Genomic DNA, 27,914 nt, shown 5'->3' with positions numbered 1-27,914 from the left:
CTCAGTTTCACACAGAGTGTCATTTTAAATAATTTTTTTTTGTTTCACAAAAAATATCATTTTACATTTCCAATGAGTGTTTAACGCTAAACTTTTTTTTTAATCCTTAAATCCAAAACTATTTTCATTGGATTTAAGTCATTAACCATTTATTAAATATGGACAAACATATATAATTCATATTTTTCTTAGTTTATGTGAAATGTGTCAAAATGACACTCTTTGGCTACTTTCATTTATATCATCTTTTACACAATTACAATTTGTTAAATGGATTTGTATATTTTTTTCTAAGTTTTGGTTTTCTATTTTATATTTAGAGTATAGTTTTACGGGGATAGAGTTTAGTATTTAAAGTTTAGAAATTAATCATTTCGTAAATTAGGAAAATGTATTATTGAAAATGGAGAACAAAAAAAGATATTTTTTACAAAAATGTATGAAAAGGTATTTTTGTAAATAATCCAATGGTATTTCTATGTACATTTATAATCAATCAAAGTATGTGAAAGTGTAAGAACTATAGATATGAATGATGAAATAAGAATTTCTCAAAAACTTCATTTTGATTGATAGAAAATCTGTTTACAAGTTTGTTATAGAAATATCATTGGATTAATAGAACTAGGTTTATGCCATACAACAAGCAAACTTCCTATTCTAATCTTAATAGGATTTGTATAATTTCCTTTTTCTAGGTGTAATAGGAAATTATACTTTTTTTTCACGTTTACATTCTCATTGTAAACGTGAGGCTTTCTAATCTTCTAGATGCTTCTAGTGCCTGCTAAATCTCTAGCCCCTGGCTCCTTCTTTATTAATGGCTGACATAAATATCTTTGTACTCTGTTTTTGTATCGGTGCTCTGTCCTTCTGAAGTAGTTCATCCTCTTGTTTAAATGTTGCATTTTTAGTATGCACAAACTTAATTATGTTATTACTGTTTTCAACTAAGTCATTTATTAATAGCAATTAAATAATTCATATATTAAGATTATTTTAAAAAGTTTTTGTATAGTGGTCGGTAACAACTTTAAAAAATACAGTTACGAATTCCTTTAGTCGGGCAACTCTCGGGTCATCAATTGGAAAAAGTAATAAAAACACATGGTGGTCGGTAACGAAACAATAAATATACAAGTGATAGAAAAACCAGAACCAATAATATTAAATAAGAGCACATGGTGGTGGGCTTGCTTAAAGTAGATACTAGGATATATTCCGTGTTTAAATCACATATCAACAATTTTTTAAAAATTTATAATAATAAAAATTATTGTTTTATTTTTTTAAAAAAAATATTTTGTTTGAGATAATATTTATTTTTAATTGTTATGTATTAGTCTATTTGAATACTAATTATTTCAGAATATTAGAGTATTTTATTTTTGACGTATTATTACAGTTTTATATTGTTTATTTGTTGTATTTGCATCATTATTTTGTGAAATATAAAATAGTAATTTTAATATTATAATTGTGAGCAAATAAAAATTATTAATTTATCATCTATATAAATTTAGTTTTACCAACCCACCAATGTGGAAAATAAAACACACATTTTCATACATTGAGTAATATATCTTCGTTTTAAAAAATTCAAATCACAACATATACAGAAAAATATGCATTTTATTAATTATTAATATTATATGAAAATTCCAAACAATTTGTAAATAAAATAAAAGGAAATTACCTAGAATATTACATAAAAGTAGGTTTATTACTAGACTAATACATTGAGATTTCCAACTTACTCAAATAACACATAAAAGTTTGCAAATTACTTTTATACCTGAATTGTGTGTTTTATTACGGTTTATGCCATTTATAATTAAATTTGGTCAAAAAAAACTTGAGATTTTATGTTCTTGCTCTTGTTTTCCTGTTTTTGTTTTTATTTCTTTTTGAATTGATGTTTGTTTGATTTTTGTCAAATCCTCCTTTACTCTGATTCTGCAAGAAAAGAATGGACTGCTGGATAAATTCCTTTACGATGCAAGAAAAGAAGCTTCACTTCTCCACCAAATAAAGTTTCAATCTTTTTGGTTCACAACTAGTTATTAATCATTAAGTAATTTGGGTAATGTAGCATCCGTTTTTAGATCAGGAGAGAAAAAACTAAAAACGACAGAGAGCTTCAAGTTGGAGTTAGCTTAGCCACTTCTTTTTTTTTGTGCTCGGAAGAAAGAACAGTCGCCGGCAAAAAAGTCTCAACCTTTTCCCTCTCCGCTTGTTCACTGGTCACCGGCATTTCTCTCTCTCCGACTTGATTTCCTTATCGCCTGATTTTCAACGGCGATGGGAGACGAGAAGCCGGTGGTTGTGATGGCCAATCGAGAAAGAGATCGAGAGCTTGTTCCCGTCGCTGATTCTGGCGACAAAGACGATGGTCCTTCTTCGAAGCCTTCTTCTTCTTCTGCTTCCTCTTCCTCTTCCTCTTCTTCTTCGCATCAATCCAGCCACGAGGTCTAGTTTCATCTCCTGATCTAGAATCTTGTTCTTTGTTTTCTCGTTTCAAGATTTATGCTAAATTAACAGTTGAATTCGATTTATACTAAGCTCTTAGTTCCTTTCAAGATTTAGTCTTCACAGATTTGGGCGATTCTGTTTCCCCTTGGTTCAGAATCTTGGAACTTGTTTTACCCTAGATTCATTCTATCACTAGAACACTTTCCTGGAACTTGTGTGAACTAGCCAAACTTTGATCTTTATTATGCAGAAGCTTGTAAAAATTTGACCTTTCCGGATTGAGTCAAGTATGAATTTGCATTCCTAGTGTTTTTGTTAGGATCTGCCAATTCTTGAGTCTTGTGATGTTTATGGTCATTCATGTTTTCAAGCAGATATAATACATATAGAGCATTGTGGTCTGATGCTTTGGCTATTTTCTGCAGACCTTAAGCTTGTTCATTAGGGGTTGGGCGTCCAAGAAGTTCATGACAGGCTGGTAAGCAAGAGTTGAAATTTGTGAATTATATCAAACGTAGATTGACCAAACGTAGATTTGACGAAAGCTTGTGACTTTACCAAACGTAGATTGACCCCTTTTGCTATTTTAGGTTCTTCTGTACAGATCAGGACTAGTCATTGCTGCTGCATCTTTTGTAGCTGTTCTACTGCTGCATTTTTACCAGGAGACTCTTGGTTAAGTGAAATAATCAAACAAAACCATGATTTGTTTTACTTCGTTGGTGCTAGTGGTTTAGGGCTATCTCTGTTTCTTATTCATATTTATGTTACGGAGATTAAGAGGACTCTTTAAGCTTTATGGGCACTTGGTTTTGTTGGTTCCTTGGCCACTTACGCAGCCCTTGCTAGACCAGCCGGTGATAACTTGGTTCAGTATGTCGTTGATCATCCTACTGCTGTTTGGTTTGTTGGTCCCCTTTTCGCTGCTCTTACAGGCCTTGTTTTCAAAAAAGGTTTAAAATCTTGCTTCTCCATTTGAAGATAAAATGTTTTTTCTTGATACCTGTCTGTAAGCATACCGATGTTCTTGATTTGCATTTCTGTCTGCAGGACTCTGCTACGGAAAACTAGAAGCTGCCTTCTTACATTCATCATACCTGATGTTCATATATTTTGCCTTGTTTTCCCTTAGTTTATTCACATCTTTTGCATATTTTTCTATCCATTTAGGCCATTATTGTGTAGCTTTAGCACTAATCATGCATTAGGGTTTAGTTGCATTTCATTTGCATCTTTTCATGCATAAACAGGTGATTTTGGAGCTCAAGGAGCATGGAAGCAATGGAGAAGAGATGTGAAGCAATCTTGAGGAGGAAACAAGGGAGTTAAGGCTGAAGAACCAAGGTCTAGAGTCCAACTCGACCAGACACTCGACCGTGTGCTGAGGAGGACTCGACCAAGTGGAGATTGCACGTGAGAAGCCAGCTCGACCCCTAGCTCGACCGAGCACAGGTCGAGTTGACCGAGCCGTTGACCACTTTGACTTTTTCTATTTTTAGGGCTTCCACTTCCCCACTATATAAGACCTTGTACCTGCAGCCACCAAAGCGTCCAGACTTTTAGATATTCCCAAAAACCTAGTTTTTACCTTTTTTAGCATTATTCCTTTTGCATTTTATTAGATTTTGTACTTCTTTAAGAAAACTCTTAGATTCTTCAATATTGTTGGTTCAATAACTTTCTTAATATTGAGAATTTGAGTTTCATCCTTTGATTAATATTAAAGATCTCAGTTTTATCTTTCTAATAATGCAAGTTTCAATATTTTCTGGGTTTTTGATTTATTTCATCATGTCTTGTTGTGAGTAGTCTTCTTAGGATCTTGAGGATGGGTTAGGAAGGATTCATCTTGTGGTTTATGTGATTTGGTCAAGCTTGATTGTTGTAGATCTCTTCTAGGCTAGATGTTCTTAAGGCTGATCTTGAACTGAGAGGTTAGGATCTGATCTCAAGCTCCTTAGCATCACACCAATGTTTAAGGAGCATAGATAAGGCTAGATCTAGAGCTTACCATTAGGCTTGCTAAGAGATTAGAGGTCTTGTTTGGTTTGAGATGTATTGCTTAATGCCTGCTTGTGTAGATTCTTTACTGTGTGAGAACAAGTCTAGAATTGCATAGGTTTGATTGTTTCTTGACCATGAGAGTGGGAGAAACTTGTCTTAGATTTATATGTCTAGAGGTTAGCTCAAAGTTTGCTTGAGTTTTGTTGACCAAGTTAGATGACCACAATGATTAGTTCTTCCCATGAATCCATCCTCAGGAACCTTCTTTGTTTATTGATTTCTAAGTCTTAATCTTGTAGCTTGCTTGTTGTTTGATTGGTTTTAGTGTTGCTCTGTTTTTGTTGTGTTGCTCTGTTTTCTGGATTGAACTAGCTCGACCTCCCACTCGACCTACACTCGGTCGAGTGCTTGCTCGAGTTCATCCCCAGAACTCTGGTTTATGATTTGTGCTTGTCTTGTTTCATTCTTGTTTCATTCCAGTTGCATACATTTAGTTTTCAGTTCATTAATTGTCTTGCATTAGTTCATTAGTAGTAGTTTCTATTTCTGTTCTTGCTTCATTACAGTTTCAATCATTCAGTTTCATTTGCATTTAGTTCTTGGCTCTTGTAGTTTACTTTCTGCATCTTTACATTTCCATCTTAGGATTGTTAGTGACAAACAATCATTACATTTGCCTTAACTTAGATTCATATGCACATCTTATCTGTTCACAAACACTCATTTAGGATTGATACCTCTTGTACTGCAATAGCATAAAGGGGAATTGAAACACCCATCCATCATTCCATTCATATATCATCTTTGCATACATCCACCATCATTCACCAAACACATAAGAAAAACTTGTTTCAATTTGGCGCCGTTGCCCATTTGAGTGTGTTTTTGTGACATTTAGGATCCATATTAGTCTAAGATTAAGTTCGTTTATACACTTGAATCTTCTGTTTCTGGGTTGAAGTTCCATTTCAGGTACCACTCGACCATCAACTCGACCACCACTCGACCGAGTAGTGATCGAGCACCTGCTCGAGCCAGACGCCGGATCTCTATAACCATCAGTTTCCAGTCGACTTGATCACCAACAAGAGCCTGTGCTCAGTCGCATGCCTGGGAAAAATCGTTTGTGTTAGTTGATGCACACAAGGTCTAAAGGAAAGGACCATCTTCTCAAGCACATTGACAACACCCACAAGGTGACAAAGGGTTTGGGAACTAAGCAAAGGAGAGTTGTTCAGGAACAACAAGAGGTTATAGTAGCAATGGATCATCAGGATCAGGTTCAGAGACCAAGGAACATTGGTGCTGGAGATGCACCTAACACTCACAACCAAAGGGCTGGAATTGTGCCTCCAACTGTTGCCAACAACAACTTTGAGATCAAGAGTGGCTTAATCTCCATGATTCAAGCCAACAAATTTCATGGATTGCCAATGGAGGACCCACTTGATCACCTTGATGAGTTTGATAGAATATGCAGCCTTACAAGGATCAATGGTGTAAGTGAGGATGGTTTTAAGCTGAGGTTGTTCCCTTTCTCACTTGGGGACAAGGCTCATTTATGGGAAAAGACTCTCCCCACTGGTGCAATCACTACTTGGGATGCATGCAAGAAGGCTTTCTTAGCCAAATTCTTCTCCAATGCTAGGACAGCAAGGCTGAGGAATGACATCTCTGGATTTACTCAAAGGAGTAATGAGACCTTTTGTGAGGCATGGGAGAGATTCAAAGGATATCAGACTCAATGTCCTCATCATGGTTTCAGCAATGAGTCACTATTGAGTACCTTGTATAGAGGAGTGCTTCCAAAGATAAGGATGTTGCTTGACACAGCTTCTAATGGCAACTTCCTCAACAAGAATGTGGAAGAAGGCTGGGAATTAGTTGAGAATCTTGCTCAATCAGATGACAACTATAATGAGGACTATGATAGGACCATAAGGAGCTCCTCCACTGATCAAGAGGACAAGTATAAGAAGGACTTGAAGATGGTCAATGAGAAGCTTGACAAGATCCTTCTTAGCCAGTCCAAGTCTATTCATTTCATTGGTGAAGAAGAAGCACAAGTTCAAGAGGGGGAGACTGAGTTTGCTGAGTTGTGCTACATGCAGAATCAAGGAGGATTCAAAGGCTACAACCAAGGAGGTTTCAAGAACAACAACCTATCTTATAGGAGTACCAATGTGGCTAATCCTCAAGACCAAGTCTATCCACCTCAACATCCTCAACAGCAACAAACCTACATCCCCAAACAACAACACCAAGTGTTCCAGCCTCAGTTGTGTCCCCCACCAGAGTTTCAGACTAACCAAGGCCAAGGACAAGACTTAAGAGCTATGATGCAACAATTGTTGATTGGGCAATCACAAGGAAAGATTGAGGAAGCCAAGCAGTTTGCTGAGTTGAACCAAAGGTTAACATCACAGTACAATGATCTGAATATGAAGTTTGAGGGTCTTAATTCAAGAGTGAAGTATATGGAGGGTAACATAGCATCTACTTCAGCTCCAAAACCCAACCAACTCCCTGGAAAAGCTGTTCAAAATCCAAGGGAGTTCTCAGCCAAAGCCATTCAATTTCAAGAGGAAGACGTCACTGAGGACAGTGAAGTCCAAGTTTGGGGGAATTCATTAGTTACTGGAGCCCCAAGTGACATCTGTGCAAAGCAACAGGAACTCGCAGGAGAACTCGACCAGGAGCTCGAGCAGCCACTCGACCGAGTGCATGCTCGAGTGGTCGATCGAGCTGAGGACTCCGAAGCTGTCAAGCCTGCTAAGTACATTCCTCCTGCTTACAAGCCCCCACTGCCATTCCCTGGACGTTTCAAAGCACAGAGGATCAAGGAGTTAAGGGAAATCATTGAGAAAAAGGAGATGTTGGCTAAGCAACATGAGGAAGAAAGGGTTTTGAGGGAAGAAGCTTTGGTTGAGAAAAAGGAAGAAGTGATGGCTATTCAAGAGATCATCATTGCCTACCAAGAAGAGGAGAGAGGACCTGCTTTGGAACAGTATAAACCATACCCTCTCTATAGAGATTTTTTGCTTGATTTATCAGTAAAGAAGGCTCAAGCTCAAGATGAGAAGGATCTTGAGAACCTTGGAGGAGTGATCATCCCACTTAAGCTTAAGGACCCAGGGCCATTCTACTTGCCTTGCACAATCAGTTACCTCCACTACAATCAATGCCTTTGTGATTTGGGAGCTTCAACAAGTGTGATGCCATACTCCTTAGCTCAAAAGCTTGGGAGAACTGATTTCAAATCCACTAAACTCCATGTGTGCCTAGCTGATGGGACAAATAGAGAGGTAGTTGGAAGGTTGGAGAATGTCCCACTCAAGATAGGGAAGGCAAGGGTTCACACTGATTTTGTGGTCATAGAGATGGACAAGGAGCCTGAAGATCCAATCTTGTTAGGGAGACCATTTTTAGCCACTGTTGGAGCAGTAATAGATGTTAGGGAAAGTCTTGTGACCTTGAACATTGCTGAGGATACAGTCATGAAGTTCAACATCTATAACCCAACCAACCTGCCTACCATTGATGATCAACCCTTCACTATCAAGGAGAAAGTTGATCATGAGGTTTTTAAGGATGAAGGAGACCCTAAGGCTGAGCTCCCACTTCAAGAGGATTCTGTTGAGGAGCTTAAGAGGTCAGTTCAAGAGCTGTCTAGTATGGTTGAGGATCTCAAAGTCAAACTGAACAAGAGGTCTTTGAGGAAAGCAAGACCTAGACTCAAATTTAAGAAGAAATATGGTCTGAGTGCTAAGGGTGATGTGATCAAGGATCAACTTCACAGTGACCAAGAGGTTCCAGGGAGGATTTCATCACCTCCTTGGTATCTAAACCAAGGTTAAGAAGGAAACCAAAGTCAAGCTTAGTGACTTTAAACAAGCTCACTAGGGAGGAAGTCCCTAAGGTATCTTTTGTAAATATGGTTTAAATTCTTAGTAGTTTTGATGTGTTTTCTTTTATGTATTTTGTTGGACAGGCTTTAGGTGAGAATGTAGTTGGTTAAGGAGAGATGTGGACTTGGAGAAGAAGACTCGCAGGCCCACTCGACCAGTCCACGAGAGGTACTCGGCCGAGCTGGGTATGAATTAAAGCCCATTTCATCTTCAAACCGTTAGGACGATCGAGTGGAGGGAAGAACAAGGAGAAAAATTTTGAAATTTCAAAATTGGTCAAGGAGCTCGACCACGTGTTGGTCGAGTGTGGGGTCGAGCTACAGTCAAAAGCAAGTCAAAGATTCCCAATTCAAATTTGAATGGTATGGACGCTCCACCCTTGTCTCCTTGTCCCCTTGGCTTCTTTATATAGCCCTTGCACGATCTTGAACCTCTCACATTCTCTCATTTGCTCAAAACACTTAAATTCAAGCTTTGAAATCTCTCTCAAAGTTCATCTCTTGCTCAAGCTTTGTTCTTTCAAGTTTTTGGGTCACTAACCTATTAACTTTGAGCTTTGAGTTTATTCTCTTCAGTTTCTTTTGAAAATGTCTTCCAAGATCACCAAGAAGTCTCACCGAACCGCTGCAAGCTCCATGGAACGTCGTGATGCTGACCTTGAATCAAGAGGTGAAGCTGGGAGAGTCACTCGACGGACCACTCGATCGACCACTCGACCGAGTGCCAGGTCGAGCAGTCGGTCGAGCCAGATGCCGCATCCAAGGAGAGACTCTGTTGAGGAAGATCCTGAAAGGACTGAGAGTGAGGAGGAAAGAGAGCCTACTCTCAATGAGTTTATGAGGAGACACAATGCCAAAGGGAAGAGGCCAGCTGTTGAAGTTGAGCAAGAAGAGATTGAAAGTGAAAGTGAGGAGGAGAGTGAAGAAGAAGAATTGATGGATGATGGAGAAGCTGAGTCTTGTGGGCTGTCAAAGAGGCAGATTTATAATGCATTCATGAGGATGGAGTTCTTGGGAACTAGGTATCCTCACAAGGAGACCATGGAGAAGCTTGCCATTGATGAGGATGTGGAATACCTCTTTGAGAAGAGCAATCTCACCAAGTTCATGGGGCTGTGCATGGAAGGCTACAAGGAGGAAAGCTGTGAGTTCCTAGCTACTGTCAAGCTGCATACATATGCAAGAAAGACTGCTGAACATGGAGCTGGTCACATCTCTTTCACTATCAAAGGGAAGAAGCATGAGATTTCAATGAAAGAGGTAGCAAATGTGTTTGGTTTTGAGTTTGGGAGCAATAGGAGTTTGATGGTTCCAAGAGATGAGTTTTATGCTGTGTGGGAAACCATTGGTGATGTGACCCGTCGACGCGGCTATGGATCGATGGAGGAGTGTGTCTTCGGTCAAGTCAGAATCGGTGGGACTTTCCTCGGCCAAGCATCAAGGATTCGAATCCAGAGAGGATTCAAACGACAGAAACGAGAGTTGAGGAGGTTCCAACGAACGGTTTGTGAAAACGGTCGGGAAGCCTTCTCGGAACGTACGGACGCGGCTGAGCGGATACGGCTAATGGCAGGACTCGGTGGGAAACGGAGGTGGAAACGACGCGAGATGGTACTGGGAAGTCTCGAGGACTGATGGTAAAGAACTCGAGGCTGGCGAAGTGAAATCGATGATAGACTCGAGAGCTGGCGGAAGAGAACTCGAGGTTGGGACGGTGGGACGAAAGAGATGGGCGATGGAATAGAGGTGGTTTGATGCGACGACACAAGAAGGTTGGCTCTCCTCTTGATACGGTCAACTAAGAGATTACAAACCCGGTTTGTGAATCTCTTAGGGTTTCTCAAGAGCCAAGTCCCGGACTTAGGCTAAGGAGAGAGGTGAGACAAGAACAAAGAATCTCTCTTTGTGAAAATTTCTATTTCTTTCAAGTCTGATTTTTACAATGAGGGTTGATGCCTTTATATAGTGAGGCTTACATAAGGAGACTCTAAAACCCTAGAGACGTGGCCATGATCTAAACCATACACATGGCCAAAAAGCAAAAGCAAAGATAAAGCAAAGCAAAGACCAATCTAACGGTCATAGAGGGATCTAGAAGAAATTCAAAAGAAAAGAAGGGAAGGGGATAGGGTGGCCACGTCATTGGCTGAACGTGGATAGGATCTTCACTTCCTTGGCTCCTAAGCATGTCAATAAGTGTTTCCAAGTCATGAGCCAAGTGGGATCAAAGTGGAGATGCACTAGAGTTTGCTGCCTCGTTAAAACCTCTTTGGTAAACCCATTGGGACAAACCCAAAGTAGGAAAAAGAGTACAGCTCCTTCTAATGGCTTAGGGATGTCTTCACACTGGCGTGATGGTGAAGACACTCAATTCAAGCTTCCCAAAGCTGGTCGCGGCTCAATGTGCCTAAGTGGTGATGCTATCCTTGGGCCTTTTGTGTGTAGGTTGAAGCTCGGCCTTGAAATACTCAAGAGGTGAAATGTTTTGCTCCTCCAAGTTGATTCTTCGTTTGGTCGCTTAGCTGGAGCTCCCTTGGTCGCGTTGAGGCTCCTGGGAGGGTCGCCGGTGCCTTGGCCGCGTTCGAGATAGGCGTTCTGTCCGTGTCCGATGCTTCTCGGTCATGCGTCTCGGAGCCGTCCGGGACGTCTCGGGCGTCTTGGTCAAGGGGTCGAACCCGTGATCACATCATTCCCTCCCTCTTCTAGAAGTTTTGACCTCAAAACTTTGCTTTTCACCTGATTCAACATAAGTAGGCCCAAATCAGTAGCATCACAAGTTCATTCGCGGCTTAATACCGGGATCAAAGGAAAATAGTAGAGCCTTAAGGGTAAAGGATAGGACTCCCCTGATAAGGCTAGCGGTGAACGGTGTTTTGATCCCTTCGTAGGCCGCGGTAGGTTGTAGACGCTCTCCAGGATGCCACACATAGTTTTGGTCCGCACCAAAGTTGATCAAATGCATCGCCATATGACCTTGTGCGGTAAAGGTCTTGGCGCTAAAAATGGAGAGAGATAGCTCGGTCTTGGCGACTCCCAGCTGGAGCGTACTACTCGAAGTAGTCAAAAATATCACTGGATGGACTGACCTCTCAGTGGCCATCTTTGGTGGTTCAGCTTGCTTGGAACTCTCCATTATCAAGCAATCGTCGGTTATGGCGTTAAACACACGGCCTGACTCCTCTTTGGCCTCGCCCAGAGACTTGTCACACTTCCCGAAAGAGGACTCTTGCTCCACGCCTTGCTCCGAAGGTGGTGGTTGAGCGTCAAGTCGGCCTTGGTCTGTGTGATGTTCGATGCTCGTTCTTGGCGCTTCCGGTTTTGGCTTATCCTTGGCCCGAACTCCTCCTTTGGCCGGTCCCTTGCACAGTGTGGGCAGCTCACGGTGCTGAACTGGTGGCACATAGCTCCTTGGACTAGGTATGGTCGCGGCGCCGACTACTTCCTGGAATGGTTCCTTGTATCGTGCTGGCGGCTCGCGGAACGGCACTAGGAGCGCATAAGTCCTTGAACTCTCGGCAGGGGCCGAGTTACGGCTTGTTCGCGGGGCCGGCATTGGAACTGGTGCACGGTATTGAGCGGAACGCGCATACGTCCTGCTTGGCTGCTCAACATGGGCCGAATGATGCCTTCATCGCGGAGCCGGTGTAGGAAGTGGTTCATAGTGCTGGCCCCGTGGAGTCTGTTTTTGCGTGGGAGCACTTGGAGACTAGGTAGGGATGCCTAGGTCACGGCCTCGGTGATCACGCGGCCTTCTCTCGGCCCGTTGACGAGTTATTGCCGACTCAATCCGGTCAAGCCTGTCATTGAGACCTCGAAGCGTGTGTTGGAGGGAGATCAGAGCGTCCGCTGTGCTGGGTGGTTTGGGGATAGGCTCCTTTCCTCTTAGGGATCGGTGCCTCGGTTTCTTGGTGTACACAACCCAGTCATCACTATCAGAGTCTTCGTAGAGGTTCTCCCTTGGCTCTTCAATGCGAGTGGCTCGTGACAAGGATGGCCAATAACAGTCTGGTGATCCACGTTCGAGCTCTCCTTGATCTAACTCCTCGCCATAGGCCTCTTCGGGCCAATATTCGTCGTCGGTGGCCTTTTGCCCCGGTTCCAGGCCAAGTTCTTCATCACACCACGATTCCACTTCGGATTCGCTTTCAACAAACTCCATGCTAGATCAGTGTAGGACCAAGCATTGCAAGTTGTTCGCGTCTTGGGAATGGCTTTAGAACGAGGTGCGGACGATGGTACGGACGGCTGTCGGAAGTCGTCGGTGTTACGGTCAGATTGGTTTGACGGCTAACGATGGCACGGCAGAGAGACGAACGACCAACAGTAGTTGGGTGAAGACTTGCTGACGCGGCTACACGACCAAAGGTTGATCCTTGGTTGTTGACGCGTCTTGGTCCGTACGTGATGTTGATGTGCTGGCTGAGCAAGTGGTGTACCTCGTCAAAACAAAAGAATATTCATGAGTATCTTTAAGTTCAAATGGACCACAAGGAGATATTTATCTCACCAAAGCAATGATTGAGGACAGCTCACGAAAATTCAAACCTAAGACCAAACAAAAGCAAAAGAGAAAGCAAAAAGAAAAAGAAAAAAGCACAAAAAGACAAGAAATGCTTTATGACAAAAAGAAAACACAAATCCTAGAACAAAACTCTAGCAAAATCGACCTAGATGCAAACAAGATGAACAATGATGCAACAAAGATGAACAATGATGCAAGCTAACAACCTAGATAAAAGATGAACAATGCCACAAATGCACAATTTAAACCAAAGGACGAAAAGGAACAAGCTAAACAAGATGATGCAAATGAATGGAATATTATGCAAGACAAACAAAGTTATCTACTAAAGCCAAAAGCAAAAGTAAAAAGCAAGTTACTAAAAGCCAAGAAGATAACTCTCCCATGGACCACAAGGTTCAAGGGAAGCTATCCACGTCCACATTTTTTTTTTTGTGGTCTTGACCAAAAGCACTTTAGAGGTGGCTAAACTCTCACCACACAAAAGAAACTAATCCTAAACCACACAAGAAATTCAACACGGCTTTGACCATTTTGAAATTTCAAAACGCTTGGTTGAGGTTTAAAGAGTAAAAAGCAAGTGGTATGGACCAAATGACTTTCACCCTTCAAATTTACCAAACGACAAAGTAAAAAAAACACAAAAAGCAACAAAAGAAACAAAGCACATGAATCTAACACCCTATAACAACAAAACAAAAAGCAAAACAGCCTTTAAAATATCTAGACAAACAAACTAAGAACACACAAGAACAAAACAAGAACAGCAAGAACAAACTAGAGCGAACAAGAACAAGCTAGAAACGAAAAGGAAAACTAACAACCTAGAACACAAACGAACTAACAACCTAAAGATTCAAGCTTTATACAAAAGAGAAGAATTTTAGATCGACACAACCTTGTAGGAGCGTTTGAAGCTCTGATACCAACTGATGTGACCCGCGGACGCGGCTATGGATCGATGGAGGAGTGTGTCTTCGGTAAAGTCAGAATCGGTGGGACTTTCCTCGGCCAAGCATCAAGGGTTCGAATCCAGAGAGGATTCAAACGACAGAAACGAGAGTTGAGGAGGTTCCAATGAACGGTTTGTGAAAACGGTCGGGAAGCCTTCTCGGAACGTACGGACGCGGCTGAGCGGATACGGCTAATGGCAGGACTCGGTGGGAAATGGAGGTGGAAACGATGCGAGATGGTACTGGGAAGTCTCGAGGACTGATGGTAAAGAACACGAGGCTGGCGAAGTGAAATCGATGATAGACTCGAGAGCTGGCGGAAGAGAACTCGAGGTTGGGATGGTGGGACGGAAGAGATGGGCGAGGGAATAGAGGTGGTTTGATGCGACGACACAAGAGGGTTGGCTCTCCTCTTGATACGGTCAACTAAGAGATTACAAACCCGGTTTGTGAATCTCTTAGGGTTTCTCAAGAGCCAAGTCCCGGACTTAGGCTAAGGAGAGAGGTGAGACAAGAACAAAGAATCTCTCTTTGTGAAAATTTCTATTTCTTTCAAGTCTGATTTTTACAATGAGGGTTGATGCCTTTATATAGTGAGGCTTACATAAGGAGACTCTAAAACCCTAGAGACGTGGCCATGATCTAAACCATACACATGGCCAAAAAGCAAAAGCAAAGATAAAGCAAAGCAAAGACCAATCTAACGGTCATAGAGGGATCTAGAAGAAATTCAAAAGAAAAGAAGGGAAGGGGATAGGGTGGCCACGTCATTGGCTGAACGTGGATAGGATCTTCACTTCCTTGGCTCCTAAGCATGTCAATAAGTGTTTCCAAGTCATGAGCCAAGTGGGATCAAAGTGGAGATGCACTAGAGTTTGCTGCCTCGTTAAAACCTCTTTGGTAAACCCATTGGGACAAACCCAAAGTAGGAAAAAGAGTACAGCTCCTTCTAATGGCTTAGGGATGTCTTCACACTGGCGTGATGGTGAAGACACTCAATTCAAGCTTCCCAAAGCTGGTCGCGGCTCAATGTGCCTAAGTGGTGATGCTATCCTCGGGCCTTTTGTGTGTAGGTTGAAGCTCGGCCTTGAAATACTCAAGAGGTGAAATGTTTTGCTCCTCCAAGTTGATTCTTCGTTTGGTCGCTTAGCTGGAGCTCCCTTGGTCGCGTTGAGGCTCCTGGGAGGGTCGCCGGTGCCTTGGCCGCGTTCGAGATAGGCGTTCTGTCCGTGTCCGATGCTTCTCGGTCATGCGTCTCGGAGCCGTCCGGGACGTCTCGGGCGTCTTGGTCAAGGGGTCGAACCCGTGATCACATCAATTGGAGATAACAAGTACTACTCATCCTCCAACTCCAAGAGCTCTAGGATAAGAAGCCCAGTCCTAAGGTACTTCCACAAAGCTCTTGCAAATACATTCTTTGCAAGGAAGGAAACTGGGAACATCAATGAGGGGGGGCTAAAGATGATTGACTTGGCTCTTAATGGAGTGATCTTTCAAGCAAGGAATGGTACCATCATCCTTGGGAGCACAGTGGAGACTGACCTAGGAATGGTGCTCATTGACCACATGACCCAATTGAGAAGTTGGGTAGGGAAGTTGGAGACCAAAAGGTCAAGAGGAGCACTTACCATTGGAGGCATCATCACTCCAATCCTACAAGCTGCTAGAGTTCAACTTAGAGGAGAAAGTGTCTCACCAAGGTGGATTGACTCAAGCTACCTCACTTCTACTCTCATCCTAGCCAAGGAGAAGCATCAAGGGAACCACATATTCAACTTTGAGCTTCCAACACTTGGGAAAAAGCAAGTCATATTGCCTAACCAAGAGCTCACCACCATTCAAGAAGGAGCCAACATTGATTTTTGGCCAGCTGAGGAGCATTGGTTTGATGGAGTGATACAACATAGAGTTGAGGAAGCTGGGAATGCACAAGTAGCTGATGGAGAGGAGCAGTTCTACTTTGAAGATTATGAACCCAACCCAAGAGATAGTAGAGGAGTGAGGGAGAATGCCAAGAGGTTAACTCTTTTGCAAAAATGGGGTAAGTGGCATGGAAAGAGATTTGATAAGCTGAAGAAGAAGGTGACCAACATGGCTAAGTCTATCAAAGGCTTGAAGAAGGAGATTGCTGAGCTGAAGAGTGGAAACTCATCTCCTAGCCAACATTCAAGCCCTTTGAGGAGAAGTAGCTCAACTAGAGCACTTTCAAGGGTTATGAATCCTGTGGAACCAGCTAGGGCTTCAATGTATGAGCCAAATATGAGGAAGAGGAGCTCAAGTACCCGCAAACATCAGTTTTCGAGGCACTCGACCGGGTCACTCAAGCACCCACTCGACCGAGCACCTCCGATGCACTCGGCCGAGCACCTTCCCAGATCACCCTATGGCTTTCCACCTCCAGCTGCTTATCCAAGTTATCCATTAAACCCTCCCATCCCACCTCAATACTACATGGATCCAGCTCTCTACCAGCAGTTCTGCCAGCAGCAAGCCCATCATTTGGAGACTCGCAGTCCAGCTCGACCCACCCACTCGGACACGTACTCGACCGAGTCAAGGTCGATTGGCATTGTCGAGCTGCCCCAAAGTCCTTCTCCAAGCCACCAGCCTGACCCCAACTACTCCTATGATAGCATGCAGATGGATGTGGACAACTTCTTCCACAATCCCTAAGGTACCACTATCACCTTACCATTGTTTATACCATTGCATTTCATATTGTGTTTTGTGTTGTGTTTAAATCTTGAATCCTCTCACAACTTTTTCACACAAGGGACTGTGTGATTTAAGTTTGGGGGAGGGTTTGAGATAGCATTTGATGTTGTGTTTTGTGTTCTTATTTCAAATTTTTATCATCATCATGTTAGCACTTGCATTAGCATCTAAGGCATAGAAAAACCATAAAAATTTGAAATAAGAACACAAAACACAACATCAAATGCTATCTCAAACCCTCCCCCAAACTTAAATCACACAGTCCCTTGTGTGAAAAAGTTGTGAGAGGATTCAAGATTTAAACACAACACAAAACACAATATGAAATGCAATGGTATAAACAATGGTAAGGTGATAGTGGTACCTTAGGGATTGTGGAAGAAGTTGTCCACATCCATCTGCATGCTATCATAGGAGTAGTTGGGGTCAGGCTGGTGGCTTGGAGAAGGACTTTGGGGCAGCTCGACAATGCCAATCGACCTTGACTCGGTCGAGTACGTGTCCGAGTGGGTGGGTCGAGCTGGACTGCGAGTCTCCAAATGATGGGCTTGCTGCTGGCAGAACTGCTGGTAGAGAGCCCATCATTTGGAGCCACTATCACCTTACCATTGTTTATACCATTGCATTTCATATTGTGTTTTGTGTTGTGTTTAAATCTTGAATCCTCTCACAACTTTTTCACACAAGGGACTGTGTGATTTAAGTTTGGGGGAGGGTTTGAGATAGCATTTGATGTTGTGTTTTGTGTTCTTATTTCAAATTTTTATCATCATCATGTTAGCACTTGCATTACCATCTAAGGCATAGAAAAACCATAAAAATTTGAAAAATTTTGAAAAAAAATCTTCATAAAAAAAGAGTGTTCATGTAGTTTGCATTGCATATTAGGATCTTGTTTAGCATGTTTCATGTAAAATTGTATAATATTTGCATTAGGGATCTATGATGAGTATTTCCTTGTTAGCTAGCCTATTCACTAGACTAGGATCAATGCCCAAGTTATTAGTACTTTGATGCTAGTTGAGTAGTAGGACGCATAAGATTGAACCAAGCTTGAATTCTTGCATTGCATTTGATCTAAATTGAAGCATGTTGTGATTTGAAACCATTTCCTATTTTTAAGAACCTAATATTGACTTTTAATTATCAATATATGCATTGCTTTAAACTCATGGATGCCATATACATACTTGGATCATCTTTCTTCTTTTTACCACTCTTGTTGATCCAAGTAGCTGATTAAATCATTTAGATCAGTTCCCCTACCCCTAAACCATACCTTCTTTCAAGCCTTGTTTGTTCTTGAGTGTGTGAGGCCTATTTTTGGGATTGAGCTTGGTAGAAAGTGTTAGGTTTGAACTGACAAGAGTAAGACCTTGTGTAGTTCTAGTTTGCATTTTTCAAACTAGATAGGACTAGGTGGTTCACTTGTTGGGTTTGGGACTTGGCTGTTTTGAAAAGAAAAGAAAGAAAAGAGAAAGAAAAAGGGTAGAGTCTTTAAGAGGAGATTGTGTTTAAGCAAAGTCTAGTGAAAGGATGGGAAGTAAAGTGTTGATTAAGATGGTTCTAGTTAAGAAAAAGAAAAGAAAGAAAAGAAAAGTTTAGCAAAATGCTTATATGTCTTAAGAATAAGAAGAAAAGAGAACCATAGCAATAAGAAAGAATCCCCCATTCCACTGGAAAGATCAAATAAGAAACATCTCCTAAGACTTGAAAACCAAAAGAGAAAAGGGTTAAAGAGAAAAGAAGAAGCAAAGGGTAGCACTAGGATCATATGGGTTTAGATTGCTAGGATAAACATTTTGAATACCTTTGGGTAGACAAGGTTTTATTCTTGTATGAGTTTAGGTGTTCTTACCTTTAGCATTCTTCTAAAGCTCAATCCATTTTCATGAGAGAACCTTGATATTGATAAGCCCCACTCTAAAAAGAGACCATCATTGTCTCAAAACCCTTTATTACCAAGCCAAATGAGTTTAAGCATTGCATAGAGTTGATTCATGTTCTTGTTTAATGAATGTTAAAGGAAATGGTTGATTTGAATGCATGTGGATGTCTTAGGCTCAAATCAATAAAGGTTGTGATATGCTTGTCTAAGGTCTTTAAATTCCAGCTCATTCAACTTGCATCATAGTATTAGTAACTTGGACATTGATTCTAGATGGTCTATTTGCAAGCTTTAGGAGCTGAGATCCCACTTTCAAACCTCACTTACCTTCTTATGTCGTTGATTATTTGCTTGAGGGCAAGCAAAGACTAAGTTTGGGGGTGTTGATGTTCATATATTTTGCCTTGTTTTCCCTTAGTTTATTCACATCTTTTGTATCTTTTTCTATCCATTTAGGCCATTATTGTGTAGCTTTAGCACTAATCATGCATTAGGGTTTAGTTGCATTGCATTTGCATCTTTTCATGCATAAACAGGTGATTTTGGAGCTCAAGGAGCATGGAAGCAATGGAGAAGAGATGTGAAGCAATCTTGAGGAGGAAACAAGGGAGTTAAGGCTGAAGAACCAAGGTCCAGAGTCCAACTCGACCGCACACTCGACCAGACACTCGACCGTGTGCTGAGGAGGACTCGACCGAGTGGAGATTGCACGTGAGAAGCCAGCTCGACCCCTAGCTCGACCGAGCACAGGTCGAGTTGACCGAGCCGTTGACCGCTTTGACTTTTTCTATTTTTAGGGCTTCCACTTCCCCACTATATAAGACCTTGTACCTGCAGCCACCAAAGCGTCCAGACTTTTAGATATTCCCAAAAACCTAGTTTTTACCTTTTTTAGCATTATTCCTTTTGCATTTTATTAGATTTTGTACTTCTTTAAGAAAACTCTTAGATTCTTCAATATTGTTGGTTCAATAACTTTCTTAATATTGAGAATTTGAGTTTCATCCTTTGATTAATATTAAAGATCTCAGTTTTATCTTTCTAATAATGCAAGTTTCAATATTTTCTGGGTTTTTGATTTATTTCATCATGTCTTGTTGTGAGTAGTCTTCTTAGGATCTTGAGGATGGGTTAGGAAGGATTCATCTTGTGGTTTATGTGATTTGGTCAAGCTTGATTGTTGTAGATCTCTTCTAGGCTAGATGTTCTTAAGGCTGATCTTGAACTGAGAGGTTAGGATCTGATCTCAAGCTCCTTAGCATCACACCAATGTTTAAGGAGCATAGATAAGGCTAGATCTAGAGCTTACCATTAGGCTTGCTAAGAGATTAGAGGTCTTGTTTGGTTTGAGATGTATTGCTTAATGTCTGCTTGTGTAGATTCTTTACTGTCTGAGAACAAGTCTAGAATTGCATAGGTTTGATTGTTTCTTGACCATGAGAGTGGGAGAAACTTGTCTTAGATTTATATGTCTAGAGGTTAGCTCAAAGTTTGCTTGAGTTTTGTTGACCAAGTTAGATGACCACAATGATTAGTTCTTCCCATGAATCCATCCTCAGGAACCTTCTTTGTTTATTGATTTCTAAGTCTTAATCTTGTAGCTTGCTTGTTGTTTGATTGGTTTTAGTGTTGCTCTGTTTTTGTTGTGTTGCTCTGTTTTCTGGATTGAACTAGCTCGACCTCCCACTCGACCTACACTCGGTCGAGTGCTTGCTCGAGTTCATCCCCAGAACTCTGGTTTATGATTTGTGCTTGTCTTGTTTCATTCTTGTTTCATTCCAGTTGCATACATTTAGTTTTCAGTTCATTAATTGTCTTGCATTAGTTCATTAGTAGTAGTTTCTATTTCTGTTCTTGCTTCATTACAGTTTCAATCATTCAGTTTCATTTGCATTTAGTTCTTGGCTCTTGTAGTTTACTTTCTGCATCTTTACATTTCCATCTTAGGATTGTTAGTGACAAACAATCATTACATTTGCCTTAACTTAGATTCATATGCACATCTTATCTGTTCACAAACACTCATTTAGGATTGATACCTCTTGTACTGCAATAGCATAAAGGGGAATTGAAACACCCATCCATCATTCCATTCATATATCATCTTTGCATACATCCACCATCATTCACCAAACACATAAGAAAAACTTGTTTCAATACCTTCAGTTCTTCTTGGTCATTTGGTAAAGTAGCTTCTTTTATTAAGATATCCTGAGATCAAATAAGAACGTATCAGAAGGCTAGTTTAGCTAATAAACTGCTGCATCATTTCTCTAAAGACAAAGCTTCACATTTGCTAAAATTGAGGATCTCGGTATTTGTTTGATTGGTATGACTTAAACTGGTATATTGAATTTGCAGAGTGGTCTGATGAATGATGAGGCAAAACTGGTGTTGCTAGGAAGTTATACAGGAAAGGAAAAGTCACAAGAGTTTGGTAGCAAAGTTACACCTATTGTCTCTAAAGTTCTCTTCTTTGAGCAAGTCCGTCTCCTTCAAAAGTCTCCGGAATGGTAAAAAAAAGCTTCTTTCTTTTCTACTGCATGATTATGAATGACATCTATATTTTCAGCAGCATAGCTCATGTCCGTCTTCTTGTTGTTCTTTAGGTATATATATCAGCTTCTGAGGATATGCTTGAAGATGATGTAGCTTCAAACAAAGCAATAGGACCCTTTGGTTTGAACATGTTGAGAACTTGATCAGTTTAGGACATGACTTTGTCTTTTGTTTATGGTTTGGTTTGATGGTTACATCTTCTCTTCTAGAGTTCATGATTGTCATGTGTTCATTTTGTATGATTTGGATCTTTTATGGGAAAGCAATGGTATTTTATGATTTTTTTTTGTTGGCTTTAGATTTTTACAAATCTCTCAAGACTTGTGTTATGTATGAACTGCTAGTTGGTTTATGAAATGATGTATTTCTTTAAGAATGAAGTAATAATAGTAGAGATGTTTGAGAAAAGAAGTGTAGCTTAATGAAGTAATAGATGAGAAATAATATCTACTTAGAAGCTATAAGTAGTAGAAGATGGAGCTTTTGCAGACGATAAAAGAGTTGCAACAGAGACATAGGGACTGAGATTTGTTTGGTTGTAATTAATAGAATTTTAGGGTGAATGTGAGGTCTTATGTATAACTAGATCACTTAGGTAGAAAATTTCAGTATAACTTGAAATACTTGGTGCAACTGTAGTAGAATTATTAAAATAAATTTCAATATGGATCATGTGAAAACGAATAAAAAATAGATTTTGGCGGTGGAATATTCATTTAAAATCATCACACTGTGGTAAAATGAACCAAAGGCAACATGCTATTAATAAAAAATTATTTGGTATACACATAATTATACATAGTTATCCAGTTGTACTCTCATATCCATAGTTGAACTTTTGCATTTTTTTCGTATTTCCAGTTGGACTATAATATAAATTATTAATTAGCAGTTGGCCACAAGATTTACCACTATTAATTAGCATATACAAGGTTTTCATAACACAATGTTCATAAAAACTTGGGTTTCACCTCTTTTGCTTCATTTGAGGTGATCACTTACTAAGTCTTCCTTATACTATAAAGAGTGTTTTATGTGAAAACGATAGTATATATTAGAAAGTGATAAATTCTTGTATTGTTGATTAAACATGGTTTTTTAGTAGTTCAATATTTTTTAGAAATTCTTATAAACCTTAATTATCATTTTCATATTTTAAATATAAATACAAATCTAAATATATATTTTGTTGTACCTAGTTGAACTAAGTAATATATACAATTCGACAAATACTATTTATGTTATCTAAATATTACCCTCTATAGTTAAAATGTAATTTTGTGTGGTTATTATTCATTACCTCTCGAAAGTATAATAAATAAATAAACAATTACGAATTACATAGGTTGTTCTAGTAACATCTCTTACTTTTTCTAGTAACATCTCTTACTTGTTCCATTTCTGGTGAACAACAACGAAAATATTAGCTAGGGTTGTAGAAGAAGATATGTTGAAGATGACTACAAAATTACAATAATATTGTTCATTAAAACGGATTTATGGACCTACACTAATCAAAAGAACGTTATGTACGTACACTAATCTCAAGAACATTATGTATGTATAAGTTCATATGTACGTACACGTTTATATGTACGTACACGTTCGATTTTAGGTTTAATGAATCCAAAATTACCATAATATCCTCGTCTTCTACCTCTAACATACGACTGAAAACCCTAATTTTCCCTGCCTCACTTTATTTTTTCACGACTTATGTCTATTTTTTTGGTTTCACTTGTAGGGTTTTTACTCAACTATTATAGATTTTCGTCTCAACATCTGATTTCTAAATTAAAAACCTATAAAAAGTGAGTTATATAGATTTCCGAAACGATATCTTGCTCTTCCATGGATGAACCCTGAGGAAAGATTTCTGAAACTGAGTAGGAAAAAGACGTTTGCTCCGGCCGACAAACAGAACACGATTGATGAATCTGCTACAAACTTTATTACATGAACACCATTAATCGGAAGAACAACAAACCTGTTTAGATCTTCCTCCAATAAGTCTATCGCAACGCTAGACTGTCTTTGCCAGCTCAAACAAATTTGTGTTATTCTGGTAAGACTTTACAGCTGTCAATCTTGCTTACTAAATCTACCACGGACAAGAAGCCTACCACAACACTACGAAAACTATTTCAAAAAACAAACAAAGTATACCAAAAATATCTGTAACGAGAGAAGGCTGTCACATAAATCTGTCGCAACAGCCCATTAGTCTACCATAAATATCTTCCCACCCTTTTACGTTTGTCGCTACACGCGCTAAAAACATAAGTCTATCATCAAAGGGAAATTCCTCACCCAACTTAATCTAACGAATCGATTTCATATACGTCGACCGATAAGTGTACCAACACTACAACTAAGTGTACCATCTACGTCCACGGTTAAGTGTACCAGCACTACAACTAAGTGTACCAAAAATATCTGATGTACACCTTTAATCAGTCCACCTGTATAAATCTACCATCAATGGCTCGGTAGACTTAGTCCCAATTTCCAATGTTTTTTTTTTCGAAGGCATTAGCCGTAATTACGTTTTTTTGCCAAAACTAATTTCAGGGGTAGTATAGGTACAGAGTTTATTCTAGTAATTACAAACAATTGTGTGTTACTTTTGTAATAAGGAAGCTTTTATGCAATATTCTAGTAACTCTCCCTAAAATAAAATAAAGATGATAGGAGAATCATAATTTAAAATCTTAACAAAATCTTCGAATTTAGTTATTAAAAATAATTGTATTGTATACTTGGATATAAAATCTTAGTTTTTAAAATTATGATTGGTTTATATATTTTTTAAAAAAAATAATTAGTAATTTCGTCTATAATTTATTAGAGAGAGAAAATATTTTTCTAGATTTTAAAGATTTTTTAGTATTTAATATGTGAGTATTTTTATTTTTAATTAATTATATTTATTTAAATTAGTTAATTAAATTTAATTAATTTTTTCTAATGGCAATTGAATGTAATTTTTTACACATTTAAAGGTTAGTTTCATATTTTTACTTCTCAATTAATATAGTAGGATTTTTATATTTTGAGGATTGCACCATATTTTATAAAATAACACAGAGAAAATGTTGAACAGTTAGGGCATTTTTTAAGGATGATTGTACTCCTACTTATCATGAATTCATCACTAAATGTTTTATTTTGTTTGTAAGTTTAAATAAATTAACAATATTGATATATTTGAACTTCTTTTGTTTCTTTATATATGCCGGTATTTCGGTTTTCCATATATGGAAAGCAAAAACTAGAGTTAAATATATTAATATTGATAATTAAGTTTACAGTGTATTAAGTAAACTGGATTTTAATTTTATTTTAAACTAGGTTAGTATCCGTCTCTAGAATATTTTTTATTTGTTTTCATTTTATAAACCTTTTTGTTTTGCATTTTAATAAATAATCTGCATTATGTTATTTGGAATCAAATTTCATAATTAATAAAGTTTTGATTGTGTTCAATGGTAATTTTTTGTTTTCGTTCTTGTTTGTTGCATTAATATTTTTAGACAAACACCATTTTTATTTTTATTTTGTATAATGAATGTGGGAGTTCGCAAAAAAATATTTTTGTAACTAAAAAAGAAAAAAAGATATAAAGACCATGGAGTACCGATAGAAACAACAAACCGAGCCGGTAGATAATTTGATTACAAAATCGAGTTGTTTTGTTAAACTAAGAAGCTTCTTTTTCTCAATACTCTCAAATATCTTTCAAAATGATAGAAAGCTTTGTTTTTTTGACATTTTTTTTTCTGATTAACATGGTGGATCTTATGACAGTATGTGTGTTTAGTTTTGTGCTATGTTGCGAGATATTTTTTGGATAATTTTTTTATTTAGTAGAAATATAATATATAATAAATCATATTTGTTTAAAATCATTATTACATCAAACAAATGTGTGCCTAGCATTTTTGAAGAAGCTGTTTGGCATCAAGTGGCATTTTGATATCAAACCAATGTGTGCCTAGCAATTTTTAAGAGGTTGTTTGCCATCAAGTGGCATTTTGAGGGAACACATGTCTTATATGATGTAGAGCAATTATTTGTCTAAACCAAAGTTTGTTAAGCGAAATATTATATACCAAAATCATCATATATAAACTAAGATTATGATGACTACAATATATTTTATGTGAACCGAACCAAATATTTCAAAAGAAAAAAAAACAAATCAATTCAAATCTAACTACTTAATTCAGTTCAGAACAGACTAAACCGACCAAAACATATGATAGGGCATATACCTCTAACTGACACCCGCTGGTCTCAATTCGCGACAGAGAAAACGTGTCTCATGAAACTGCCAATAACTCATCGAGTTTAAATCCAAATCCATTTCTGTAAAAAGGAGAATCACGATGAAAAACTTGTGAATAACTCTACCGAGTTTCATTGCCTTTGAAAACAATTTCTTATGTCGAAACCGTTTCCTCTCTCTCTCTCTCTCTCTCTCTCTCTCTCCCCTTCTCTCTGATCAGAAAAATGTCGACCACAACACACAAAAGAGAGGAGAAGAGGCATAGACTTAAGGAGAAAAGTTAGAGTTTTTGGTTTACTTTGATTAAACCAAGATTTAATTAAACCAAAATTAATCCAAAACCACTCCTTTGGTTTACTCAGTACATCACAAATTATAATCCCCAAACACGGATGTTACAGGTTGAGCTTTGTTTGTTGCCTGGTTTGTTTGTGTTATTTTGTTATGTCTTGATAGGAGATCTCAATTGCTTGTGAGTAATGCCTAGTAGATGGAAGGATTACCTCACTGAGTATTTGTGCTCATGCGTCTTAATTGTTGTTTATGATGCAGGTAAAGGCAAATTATGATCATAAAATCAAGGCAATAAAGAGGAAGACGTTCTAGTGGCTCAATTGGTTGTTGTTTGGCTACTGTTAGGTTGCTAGAGTTAAGTCTTTAGAATGTTTCCTAGAATTAATGGTTCTTTGGTTTATGTTATTATTCTGGAATTGAAGGATTAGTCTTGGATTATTGTTGTTGGTTATTTAGTCTATTGGATTATTGTTGGTTAATTGCTGGTTGATGTTGTTGTTATTTCCGCTATTGTATTGATTAGGGTTAGATTGTTAGTGAGTATGAGATTACTAGTTTATTTATTATATTAAAAAGAAAAAAGGGTCGGGTCGTTTCATGCACAAAACTTTGAAAACATCACATTGATTTTTTTTCTTATCTCTTTAACAGAGATATTTATTCACTATCTGTTTTAAACACAACTACAAAAAAATATTTAAAAGAATATTAAAATAACAATATTTAATATAAAAAAATTCAAAAAAATTGAAATAAAAATAATTTATGCTGTCAGGCTTTGAACCCAGAAATCAAATATCAATCAGATAGTTGGTTAAAACATTGCGTTACAACAAATTTTGTGTTAGACTCATATATATGTTGTTGAAGAAAATATTTTGGACTTAGGATCGTGTGTTGTATAATCAAACTGCTAACATTTTATATGATTTATAATTTACATTCTTGTAAATAATCTAAGAAATATTTACTTTCGAAATTTTTACGGTGTCAAGTTTTACATATTCACTACATTCTTCTCGGTAAGAAACTACAGTATCATCCTACTCTCTAGTGGAAACAATGTAACATCCACGAACCAAATTGGATGGTTAAGGGATGTGTGTCCATCGACACAAGAGGTGTGCCGGTCGACACCAGCATCTGCGGTTTGGCTGATTTTGGTTTTAAGTCGTCGATTTGATGCAGTTTACTTAGGAATACCCTAAAGGTTGGGTATAAAAGGGGAAACTCAACGTCTTTGGGAGTTTTTAGCCTCTTTTGTCGTTTCCAGAGAGTTTAAAAAGGAGAAAAGTTCCTTTCGAGTGTTCTTGAGTTTTCTTATCTGTTCTTGTGAGATCTTTCTTATGGAATGGACATCTGAGGCTGGGAACGTGGTAGAAGCTTTATAGGAGGGCCATGGATGAGGCAGGAGATCCTGAGGGAGGCTCATGCCAGCATGTTTTCTATTTCATCCAGGACCGACTAAGATATACCGAGATCTCAAGAGATACTATCACTGGGTCAGATGAAGAAGGATGTAGCTAGTTGGGTCGCGAGGTGCGATGTGTGTCAGCTAGTGAAGGCTGAGCATCAGGTTACAGGCGGGTTGCTGAAGAGTTTGCCCATTCCAAAGTGGAAGTGGGATATGATCACGATGGACTTCGTAGTAGGATTGCCAGTGTCTCGCACCTTTGATGCTATTTGGGTCATTGTGGGCTGGTTGACTAAGTGAGCACATTTTCTGGCCGTTAAGAAGACTGATGGAGCATCAGTCTTGGCTAAGAAATATGTGAAGGAGATAGTTAGGTTGCATGGGGTGCCAGCGAGTATTGTGTCTTATAGGGATTCTAAATTCACTTTGGTGTTCTGGAAGGCATTTCAGGCAGAGATGGGCACTAAGGTGCATATGAGTACAGCTTATCATCCCCATACCGATGGACAGTCAGAGAGGACGATCCAGACGCTGGAGGGTTTACTGAGGATGTGTGTGTTGGATTGGGGTGGCCATTGGGCAGATCACCTGAACCTAGTAGAGTTTGCTTACAAGAACAGTTATCAGGCGAGTATTAAGATGGCTCCTTATGAGGCTTTGTATAGGATACCATGCTGTACACTATTATGCTGGACTCAGGTGGGGGAGAGGAGCATGTTTCAGGTGGATTTTGTTCAGGAGATCTCAGAGAAGATTTGGGTGCTCAAGCTGAACATGAAGGAAGCTAACGATCGGCAGAGGAGTTATGCTGATAGGAGGAGGAGAGATCTTGAGTTTCATGTAGGAGACAGAGTGTACCTCAAGATGGCTATGTTGCGGGGCCCGAACAGGTCATTGA

General features: G+C 39.0%; 1 protein-coding gene, 1 long non-coding RNA gene and 1 other non-coding gene across 4 annotated transcripts; 2 read left to right on the top strand and 1 right to left on the bottom strand.

Moving 5' to 3' along the window:
- Positions 1-1,821: 1,821 nt before the first annotated feature.
- On the top strand, positions 1,822-4,212 carry LOC104758091 (protein CONTINUOUS VASCULAR RING 1-like). 2 transcript variants are annotated; one of them, XR_015557457.1, is made up of 4 exons: positions 1,822-2,469; positions 2,898-2,950; positions 3,063-3,425; positions 3,523-4,212. XR_015557457.1 is itself a non-coding variant. In XM_087450678.1 (3 exons), exons 1-3 carry the CDS (start codon positions 2,302-2,304, stop codon positions 3,724-3,726), a joined length of 225 nt encoding a protein of 74 aa, XP_087306804.1. In that variant the 5' UTR covers positions 1,933-2,301; the 3' UTR covers positions 3,727-4,212. The 2 variants fall into 2 exon arrangements, 1 of the variants encoding a protein (XP_087306804.1); XM_087450678.1 differs by lacking the exon at positions 3,063-3,425 and having other exon boundaries at positions 1,933-2,469; positions 3,723-4,212.
- Positions 4,213-6,131: 1,919 nt separating this feature from the next.
- Positions 6,132-6,238, bottom strand: LOC147944262 (small nucleolar RNA R71). The gene has a single exon (XR_015558618.1). It is a non-coding gene; the product is annotated as a small nucleolar RNA R71 (small nucleolar RNA).
- A 14,378-nt stretch (positions 6,239-20,616) lies between these two features.
- LOC147944261 (uncharacterized) lies at positions 20,617-21,304 on the top strand. Its single transcript, XR_015557456.1, has 3 exons — positions 20,617-20,644; positions 20,823-20,974; positions 21,071-21,304. It is a non-coding gene; the product is annotated as an uncharacterized LOC147944261 (long non-coding RNA).
- Positions 21,305-27,914: the final 6,610 nt, after the last annotated feature.

Source organism: Camelina sativa, chromosome 5, assembly GCF_030686135.1.
Source record: "Camelina sativa cultivar CO46 ecotype springtype chromosome 5, ASM3068613v1".
Taxonomy (NCBI): domain Eukaryota; kingdom Viridiplantae; phylum Streptophyta; class Magnoliopsida; order Brassicales; family Brassicaceae; genus Camelina; species Camelina sativa.
The sequence above is the reverse complement of the archived record's forward strand: the minus strand, read 5'-3'. Positions and strand labels throughout refer to the sequence as shown.

Excerpts from the sequence above, each read along its gene's own strand:
- LOC104758091 (XM_087450678.1), top strand. The coding sequence starts at position 2,302 with ATGGGAGACGAGAAGCCGGTGGTTGTGATGGCCAATCGAGAAAGAGAT. Across the intron at positions 2,470-2,897 it reads CGCATCAATCCAGCCACGAG|ACCTTAAGCTTGTTCATTAG; the intron begins GTCTAGTTTCAT and ends TATTTTCTGCAG.